At 45.5% G+C, this 9,551-nt stretch overlaps 2 protein-coding genes across 2 annotated transcripts; one reads left to right on the top strand and one right to left on the bottom strand.

Annotated features, from left to right (window-relative positions):
* The first annotated feature begins 174 nt into the window (after positions 1-174).
* On the top strand, positions 175-4,751 carry RPL7L1 (ribosomal protein L7 like 1). Its single transcript, XM_054064871.1, has 7 exons — positions 175-245; positions 387-495; positions 2,929-3,092; positions 3,272-3,409; positions 3,684-3,793; positions 4,011-4,223; positions 4,481-4,751. Exons 1-6 carry the CDS (start codon positions 232-234, stop codon positions 4,217-4,219), a joined length of 744 nt encoding a protein of 247 aa, XP_053920846.1. The 5' UTR covers positions 175-231; the 3' UTR covers positions 4,220-4,223; positions 4,481-4,751.
* Positions 4,752-5,077: 326 nt separating this feature from the next.
* Positions 5,078-9,399, bottom strand: MAD2L1 (mitotic arrest deficient 2 like 1). The gene is made up of 5 exons (XM_054064872.1): positions 9,284-9,399; positions 8,493-8,639; positions 8,250-8,370; positions 7,030-7,133; positions 5,078-6,485 (listed from the first exon to the last, which is right to left on the bottom strand). The coding sequence occupies exons 1-5, from the start codon at positions 9,357-9,359 to the stop codon at positions 6,313-6,315; spliced, it is 621 nt and encodes a 206-aa protein (XP_053920847.1). The 5' UTR covers positions 9,360-9,399; the 3' UTR covers positions 5,078-6,312.
* Positions 9,400-9,551: the final 152 nt, after the last annotated feature.

The following is a 9,551-nucleotide window of genomic DNA, read 5'->3' as shown; positions in this document are numbered from 1 at the left end:
GCATAAGACGTCTGTGGAATTTATGCATGTGCGTGTACGTGGGAAATCCATCCCGTCTCGGCTCTGGTCTCCGCACAGGACCGCTGCGGATCGTTGCTCAGCGCCGATAAGCGCGCTCCCTCCCCGCGGGGTCCCCCGTCCCCGGTGCCGCGGGGCGGAGCGCGGGCGGCCATGTCCCGTGTCCCCGCCCCCGCCCCCCTCAGCGGCGCACGCGCACAGCCGCGCCGCGCCATGGCGGAGGAGGAGTGAGTATGGCGGGCAGGGAGGGCCTGGGGAGGGGGGGACCTACCGCCATCCGCGGGCATCGAGCGGTGCAGGGGCACGGGAGTGCCGGGAGGGTGGCGGTGCGGCGCTGCGGGGTATGAGCCGTCCCTCCCGCCCCGCAGGTCCAGGCGGCGGATCCCGCTGGTTCCGGAGAACTTGCTGAAGAAGAGGAAAGCGTACCAGGCCATCAAGGCCACCCAGGCCAAGCAGGCGCTGCTCAACAAGAGGAAGGTACGGGCTGGGGGAACCGAGAACGACGGCAGATCTACTGCCTGAGGCTCGATTTGGCGTTAGGAAACCCTTTATCGGGCGTGGACGCGGTACAAGCAGTAGTTACTCTCACAAAAAGAGCAATATCCTTCACTTAGGCTAAAGTAGGGTTAAGTTTCATCTAAGTAATAGCGCTTTTTGAAAGTTAGAATGTCTCTCTGATGGTGTGTTTCTTTTAAAGCAGAGTTTTTGTAGACACTTCTTTCTTTGGAGATGATAACACCTTGTGTTCAGTGTGCTGTTGTTCAGTGTCTTAAGTGTCTTGTGTGATAGCCTCTGTCTGCAGCCTTTCCCCATCTCAGATGCAAGAAAATAACACTGAATATGCCAGCAAATAAACTCTTGTATCATTCAGGCAGAGCTGGCTCCAAAGCTCTAAATCAGGAAGAGAGTTGGCTGTTGGGAAATTCACAGTAACATTAAAGTGAGTACTTGGGAAGAAACAGAACGTGTATGAGGTGTCTGGGGAATTTATCCCTGTGCATGTGAGTGGGAAATCCATCCTATCCCACCTCTGATCTCTGCACAGGATCCATTGGGAATAGCTCCCTCGGTGTCGCCTGATACTGAAAAAGCTGGCAAGTAAACTCCCTAAGACTCGTTTTGGAGTTAGGAAAGCAAACACCCTTTATCAGGCCTGGGCACCATCTAGGAAGTTGTTACTGTTAAAAAAGTGGAGATTTTTTATTTAAGCTAAAGTAGAGTTAAGTTTCATCTAAGTAATAGTATTTGTTGAAAGTTAGAGTGTCCCTCTGATAGCGTATTTTCTTTCAAGCAGTGTTTTTCCAGACACTGTTAATTCTTTGGAGATGACCATGTCCTGTGCTCAGTATGGTCTCTGCTGAACAGATGTCTGCCTCTGTGATCACCTGTGTGCAGCCTTTCCCCATCTCAAATGCAACCTCACGCAGAGCTGGCTCCAAATTAGCAAGAGAGCTGACTGTTGTGAAGTTCTTAATAGCATTAAATTGAGTCCTTGGAAAGGAATAGAATGTGCGTAAGATTTCTGGGAAAATTTATCCATATGCATGTAAGTGGGAAATATATTCTGTCCTCAGCACTGATCTCGCTGCACAGAACTGATGAGGATCACTGCCTCATGTTGCCTAGGCCTGATTAAAGGGTGCTGGCTTTCTCAAACTCCAAAACGAGAACGTATTTGTTGGCATTTTCAGTATCAGACAACAATTGCCATGTTGCTAATGCAGAGACTTCCTGTGCACAGTGTGTGGTTCCCAGACCAGCAGAGCTCAGCAAACCTTTGAGTTTCAGAATTGGAGCCCTGTTCTGCTGTATTTTAGCTGATAGAGACGGTGCCTGTCTTGTAAGTGGCTTAAAGCTTTCTCCATGAAACTATTTCTCTGGAATCAGTGGGATTATGTGCAAAACTCCTGCTGTTTTTGTTAGATACTGTGTTTATGTTTTTAAATATATAAGTGGCTTGCTCTGTTTCCAAAGTGGAAGTGGAAGCATGAAAAATAATGTTAATAATAATATGAAAAATAGCCACTTTTTAAGAATCTTCTTGGGTAGACGACATTATTGATGAGATTTTGATGGGATCTGCCTGCTTTGAAATTTCAAAACAATTTCTTGGGTCATTTATGAGGTGAAATGGGACAGAAGACACATAACGTTAAATATGGGTAAATTATCAGAGTATTTTAGAACTAAAATATCTGATATATTATTGGGTAACTGCCATGCGTGTTCAGCACATGTTCCTGTGAGAAAGCACTATGATTTAAGGGGACGTACTTGTTCCTGAGCTAAGGATAGCCATTTACATGTCTTTTTAATTTAATAAAAGCTTGACATTTTCCCAGCGTTCTGAAAAGAATTTTAAGTCCTGGGTGTTATCTGTTTAAATTCATAATACTTGATAGTTTTTAAATGCTTGGATGTTTTCTGTGTGTGTGCTTTTATAGAAAAGAACCTTAAACCCAGTTGTTTTCTGTTGGATGGTAAATCTGAGTCACACTAGGGTATTGCTGTGACGTGTGTTTTACTCAGATCCATAGGTTGTTTTTGGATTTCCTGGTGCTTGGCTGAGCTGTGTATGTAGTTGTGAGGATCTGTCTGTCTGTGGCTACAGATGCTTCCGTTTGATTTCTCTCGTGCCTAGAAGTATCTGCGGTCTTGCTCTGTTTTTCTTATTTATTTCCTGAGAAAAAACTTTGTTCACTGTTCATAAATTGTAGCTACCTGCTTGTAAATTCACGTTGCCCCTCAGTTTTGTCTGTCTTGGGCTAGATCATCAAATTTATTTTCTCCTTAGAGCCTCCAAAACTGAAAGACCGTAGTTCACCACCTTCTGAATTTCACCTGGCCTTTGAGATACAAACCTCAGAGACTGTCGGGAAGGATGATGATTTCTTATCCTTTTGTCTTTAGCTCCAGAGGGGCAAACAAATCCAATTTAAACGCCTTGAGGCTTTTGTTAGAGATTCGTGGCGCAAACACCGAGATGACACGCGGCTGAGGCGCATGGAGCAGAGGCCTGGACAGACAGCGGTACCTCAGGAGCACAAACTAGCCTTTGTTATGCGGATTGCAGAGTAAGGGACTTCTGTCACTCTTTATTTTTACCATTGCTACTGTTTGTAGTTGTTGTGTCGTATTTTCAAGCAAAGGAAGGGCGATCAACCCAGACATGTCTCCTTGCCGTTAATCCGAGATCTTTTGGTGAGGCATTAGAGATGCCTGGTTACTAACAGTGTTGTTTTTTCTGTCTCAGTGTTAAGGGAGTGAGTAGGAGGGTAAAAAGAGTGCTTGAGTTGCTGCGGCTAAGAAAAAATTTCACTGGAATGTTTGTTAAACTGAATCCTTTATCACTGAAGATGCTGCGGATTGTGGAACCTTATGTGGCATGGGGGTGAGTACTAGTCCTGTGACTTGGTAGTAGCTTGTCTGTAAATGGCATAGCTTTTTGATTCCTCATCTGGTATCACAAATCCATAGCTGGCTTTTCCAAAAATGGTAAAAACTTTGTCAACTTCAAATATAAAACTTGTTATTGTCCCCTTTCACATTGTTCTAATCAGAGCTCAATTTACTTTCCCACCTCTGTACAAAGCAGTGGGATGGGACTTCCCGCTGTATGCTGTCTGTCTGTCACAGAATCTGATTCTTGTTTTTTTTTTGCACAGACACCCTAACCTGAAATCTGTACGAGAGCTTATCCTGAAACGGGGCCAAGCCAAGATCAAGAGAAAGAGGGTGCCTCTGACGGACAACATGCTGATAGAGGAACATTTAGGTGAGGAGGAGGGTGAGAAAATGAAGTTTATCAAGGGAAGGGACAGATATTGACAGTTTGCAGTTTGACCTAGGAGGGGAGGGAGAGGAATCTTGCTAGATCCGTGTGTGGAGGACTGGCAGTTCTGGAGCAGTGTGGGAAGGATTGTACAGTTGTCTGTGAGGGGCTTTTTGTTGCTTTGTTGAGGGTTTTTTAAATTAGTTTGTTTTCCCTGCAGGGAGCTGTGGTATTATTTGCCTGGAAGACCTCATTCATGAAATCTACTCAGCTGGGAAGTATTTCAAAAAAGTCACAAACTTTCTGTGGCCGTTCCATCTGTCGGTGGCTCGCCATGCTTCCCGGAACAGAGTGGGTTTCCTCAAGGAGATGGGTAAGCCTGGCTGCAGAGGCGATGCCATCAACCAGCTCATCCGTCAACTGAACTAGTCAGGTGAGTAATGTCTGTTGCATAGCTTCTAAAGCTTATCCTTTATCTGGTTTCCTGAGAATAGGTACGCTGCCATCGTAGATGAGGAGAGCTCCTTTGGTTTTGATTGTTCACTCTCCAGAAGAGACCCTCAGAGTAAGGGAAATGGATGAAGGGTGTGGGTCCCCTTAAGTATGGGCAAATCCTGTTGGACATTTCCATAAAGAATTAACTTCTGGGGGAATGCATTGTTGTGACTGGTTTGTTTTCTTTCTTTCCAGTTCTACAGGGTCTTTGTGAAAGCTTCGGGATTTATAACCTGTCCTGCTCCCACAGTTTTCATGGCTGTGATCTCTATGCGGTGGTGTGATTTGACTGTTGGTGCCTCCATAAAAGAAGGAAAAAAAGTACATGATGATGGAGACGGACTTTGGGTTGGTTCTTCTTGAAGAAGAAAAATTGTATTTGGTCCAAGAAAGAAGGGACTAGAACTTCTCAGAACAATCTGACTTCTGTATTGCCACAAAACAAGGATATTTTTAGTACTCATTACTGCTGGTTCTGTAGCAGTCACTTCCTGGTCTCGTCCTTGGTGTATAGGAGTGGGGGTCAGTTCCTGACTTAAATTTCTGTACAGCTGACTCGCAGTCAGAGCTTTGATCTCGTCCTCCAGGGGAAGCGCCTGAAGTCCACTCCTTGAAGTGGAAAGGGGGGGGGGGGCAGTGCAGTCACCTGGTGAAGGGTACTGCTGACAAGCGGCAGAACACTCTGTGTTCTGCTGTTACTGCAGTGCAAGCCCCAATAGTGAATAATGTAATACTTTTTGGAGGTACCCAGATCATATTTATTTTTTAAAAACCCATGATTTGTGCTACTGGCTGCCCAAAAGCTGCTTTTTCAGTTCTGTCTTGGGGCTGCTGGAGAACTTTCCTGGTAGGAAAGCCCAGAAGTTTTGCAATACAGTGGTGGAGTACATGTAATGAAAGTCTTTTTAAATAAACCTCTGAATTTATACTATTCTAAGAAGTAGTATACAACTCTGGAAGAGTTAAAATACTCTGGATAAAGTGATTTTGGTGAAGGAAACAAGAAAAAAAAAAAACATGGAAGAGCCTGGAATTTCTGTTACCACTTACAATTTTAAATCCCTAATTTATCCCAGTACAAAAATGTTTGAAGAAAGCAGGAAATGTGCTGTGCTGTTTAACAAATGTGGAAGTCACTATGGCTGTTAAAAGGCTTAAGTGGGAACAAATTACATTCAGGGCTTATCCCTGAGTGGATTTCATATTGACTCCACAACAGTAGTTCTGAGACTCAGATGAAACAGTTTAACAATGGAAGCAGGATGCCTTTAGGGTATTGGTTCTATGAAAGTTTACAAACTAAAGTGTAGCATGTATGAAACCACCTAAAATATTAAATACTACAGACTTTGAATTAGAGAACACTATAAAATTTGAAACTTTATTCTGTAAAACAGGAATACAAACATATAAAATGCTCGACAGACACTAGAGACATATGACAGTGACCTAAACACCACCATCCCCAGAACTAATCCAACAGTCACGAATATGGAAGGCTTCATGTGTGTAAGATGTTTTTGATAATCAGCTGCTTTGATTGTAAACAGGTACAAATACAGAATTGTCCTGTTGATTGGTTTTAGGATTTCTGGTAATAAAACAGCAGAGGCTTTTAATATGGAGCATAAGCATGTCAGGAGTCAGATTTTTTAGTGCTAGAGAGAACCTAAGCCTGCTAATGGAAGGCAGTTCATAGTAATCTTAGAATACTAAATTACAGGATTTGAACACCAATGTAGCAATCAATCCTAGATGTAGGCAGTTTTTGTAGTGAATACAGTATCCTTAATACAGCATTAGTTTGGCTTATACTTATCACTATAAACACTTTCTTCAGACCTCTTTAAAAACTGCCAGCTCACTCCGGTGTTACAGCACCTTATCACAGACAAACACGTTACAGTTCTTCTGTATCAAACTCCAGCAAGAGCAACATTAATGATGTGTTTACGACTTAGCTGCACTATGAACGGACACTATACAAGGTGACAGGATATGTACAACCTCCCCCCTCCGACCCCGTCTTAGGGAACGGAATCCCTCTTGTAAGCCACCATGCTATTTACTTTGTGGATTGTAGTAGTGAAGGAACGAAGACGAACCTCTTCTGAATTGGCTATGAATTGTGGTCCTGACTCTTCCCACTTCTCTGGCACAGCCAAGTCTTTGTCTGTGTATATCAGCAAGTCAAAGGCACCTGTAAGCAAGCACAAAGAAAACAGTAATGCACGCATAAGGTGGCAGCACTTTTGAATTTAAAGTGCATCTTCTAGAACTGGAGACTACCACCAGTGTCAGAAATACACACGGATACCAGTGATGTGAAAAGAAATACTAGTTAAAACAGAAAACAAGTCCTGTTTGTTTTCATGTGTAGCCTTTTTAGTTTTCTTAAGCAAGTGTGATGTGAATTCTTTTAAGTGTTTAAATACTGTGGAGCTGAGCTCTTAATATGAACTCTATGGTTATTTATACAGGCCTGCCCACAGCTACAGTCACAAAATGATTTATTATTTATGAAAATTAGAGTATATATACTAGTTTCATTAAGTTAGTTAATGAACTACCCGAGTTCATTAATGAACGCCCAGTTCTGTCCTGATCTCAGTCTAACAAAATGCTGTCTCAGAAGTGTGATAATTAAAAAGCCTCAGTAAGTAAAATATTATCTATATGGAAAAGTTGTTGAGATTTTCCCAAATAAGTATTTTGATTTCTTTAGTGAAGTTAGGAATACTCACAGGGAGTCTCCAGCAGTGGCAGAAAAGTTACTGTGGCTGTTATTTGTCTGATGACAGATCGAATTTCTTCCTGAATAACTTTCTGAGATTTTTCTCGTGGTGCACTGGAAAAAACAGGAAAACTCTGTTAAGAAAGCAAGATTCTACTACGCTGACAGTTTTCTTTAAATATGGTGTCTCTATTAAGCTGTTTTCTACAGATTTTTTATAGTAGCAACACTCTGAAGCCCTGGGAACATAGGCTGAGAAGGTTACAGCGATAGTTTATCGTTTGTGAAACTTCACAGTACTTGTAAGGAATGTTAAGTTTATTCTCAGTCTGGAATGGATAAGAATATTTTGGCATAACAAAGGGAAAGCAGTACTTCAGGGCGTGGACCTGACAGAGGTTGTTACATGCTTTGTTGAAGATTAAAAATCAAGTTTTGATCTTGTGCTTTAAAAAAAGCTGCACACGTGAGGATTATATATGCTCCAATTGTATAATGACAGGTTTAGACAGAAGGAATAGCAGAAAAAAAGGCAGTAGGGTTGGGAAGGTTTGAAGGAACGTCTTCCATGCTCATATTGGGAAGTGGCTATCTCATCTGCTCCGAGGAACCAGAACAGTGCTGATGATGCACATGTTTAGCTTGTGCCTGCACACCTGTTAGGTACTGGGACACACAGGTACAGAGAAATACTGTTCATGGAATTGTTTGGGCTGGAAGGGACTTTTACAGGTCATCCAGTGCAACTCCCCTGCAGTAAGCAGGGACATCTTTAACTGGATCATGTTGCTCAGAACCCCAGCCAACCTGATCTTAAACGTTTCCAGGGTTGGGGTGTCCGCTACCTTCCTGGGCAACCTGTGCCAGTGTTTCACCACCCTTGGCATGAAAAATTTCTGCTTTCATCTAGTCTAAGTTTCTTTTAGTTTAAAACCATTACCCTTTGTCCTGTTGCTGCAGACCCTGCTAAAGTTACTTTCCCGATCTTTCTTTATAAGAAAGTACTGGAGGGCTGCAATAAGATCGCCTCGGAGTCTTCTCCAAGATGAACAGTTCCAACTCTCATCCTTTGTTCATAGGGGATGTGTTCCAGCCCTTTGGTCCTTTTTGTGGCCTCCTCTGAACCCACACTGACAGGTCCATGCCTTTTCTGTGCGCAGGACGTACATCTTTACCTGCACGGTTGCCGTGTACAGGGAAGCGCAGGCACCAAGGAACACCATTTCTCACCTCTGATCGTTGATGGTTTTGTCACACTCTATGTCAAATTGCCACCGCTCCAGCACCTCATTGTTCTCGATGCTGGAGATGACCACCACCAGGCGCTGCACGATGCATTTGTAGAGCCACTCTGAAAGAAGCCACAACAGTAACTGCCCGTGCAAGGAAGAGAAGCAGCACCCTCAGAGACACAACAAGGCGAGCACAGCAGCACCAGCCTGAGCCTCCCTCAGCTCCCCACAGCACACCCACCTTTCATCTGCTCCACCACATTGTTGAGGTAGTTCTTCAGCTCGCAGTCGGTGGTGACGAGGAGGGTGAGCCCATATTTCTGGACGCGGGTGAAGGTTTCAGGGGGGTAGATGCCCCGCTGGTAGAGGATGCTGTTGATTCCATAGGCTGAAGGATGCAGAAAAAAGAGGGGAGGGAGTGGGAGGGGGGAGTTGTGTGAGGCAGCCATGTCACCCCCCCAGGCAGCCTAAGAACTACCTGTCATCCTTCTCTCCCTCCCTCTTTCTCTTTCCCTCCTTCCTTCCTTCCTTCCTTCCCTCCCTCCTTTGCTCTCTCCTTCCTTCCCTCCCTCCTTTGCTCTCTCCTTCCTTCCCTCCCTCCTTTGCTCCCTCCCTTCTTCCCTCCTTGCTTTCCTTTTTTCTTTCCTTCCTTTCCTCCCTCCCTTTTTACTTCCTCCTTCCCTTCTTCCCTCCCTCCTTTCCTTTTTTCTTTCCTTCCTTCCCACCCTTTCCCCCTCTTCCCTTCCCTCCCTCCCCCTTTCCTTTTTCTTTCATTCCTTTCCTCCCTCCTTTCCTCCCTCCCTCCCTCCCTCTTTCCTCCCTCCCTCTTTCTCTTCCCCCCCCTTCCTCCCTCCCTCCCTCCCTCTTTCCTCCCTCCCTCTTTCTCTTCCCCCCCTTCCCCCCTCCCTCCCTCTTTCTCTTCCCCCCCTCCCTTCCTCCCTCCCTCCCTCCCTCTCTCTCTCTTCTCCCTCCCTCCCTCCCTCCCTCCCTCCCTCCCTCCCTCCCTCCCTCTTCTATCCCCGCTCCCCTCACAGAAGAACTCGGCCACGATGTCTGCGCTGCCGCGGAGGGTGATGCCCTGCTGCTCGCGGCTGAGCTGTTTGGCCATGAGCGCTGCTCCCGCGCCGCCCGGTTTGAACCCAGACCCGCCCCTTCCTGCGCGCGCCACAAGCGGGGCTGCGCGTGCGCGAGGCCACCCCTCCCTCGATCCCCCCCCCGCTTTCCTGGCGCACGCACGCACGCGCACTGGCGCGCGCAGACCGCTGAGGGGGCGGCCGCGTGCCGGGCGCGGGAGGGGCGC

The sequence above is a fragment of the Cuculus canorus genome, chromosome 4 (genome assembly GCF_017976375.1).
Source record: "Cuculus canorus isolate bCucCan1 chromosome 4, bCucCan1.pri, whole genome shotgun sequence".
NCBI classification, from domain to species: domain Eukaryota; kingdom Metazoa; phylum Chordata; class Aves; order Cuculiformes; family Cuculidae; genus Cuculus; species Cuculus canorus.
This window is presented reverse-complemented; position numbering and strand designations above follow the sequence as displayed.

Excerpts from the sequence above, each read along its gene's own strand:
- RPL7L1 (XM_054064871.1), top strand. Across the intron at positions 3,093-3,271 it reads TTTGTTATGCGGATTGCAGA|TGTTAAGGGAGTGAGTAGGA; the intron begins GTAAGGGACTTC and ends TTTCTGTCTCAG. Across the intron at positions 3,794-4,010 it reads GCTGATAGAGGAACATTTAG|GGAGCTGTGGTATTATTTGC; the intron begins GTGAGGAGGAGG and ends TTTTCCCTGCAG.
- MAD2L1 (XM_054064872.1), bottom strand. The coding sequence starts at position 9,359 with ATGGCCAAACAGCTCAGCCGCGAGCAGCAGGGCATCACCCTCCGCGGC. Across the intron at positions 8,640-9,283 it reads CATCGTGGCCGAGTTCTTCT|CCTATGGAATCAACAGCATC; the intron begins GTGAGGGGAGCG and ends TGCATCCTTCAG. Across the intron at positions 8,371-8,492 it reads TGTGGTGGAGCAGATGAAAG|AGTGGCTCTACAAATGCATC; the intron begins GTGGGTGTGCTG and ends GGCTTCTTTCAG.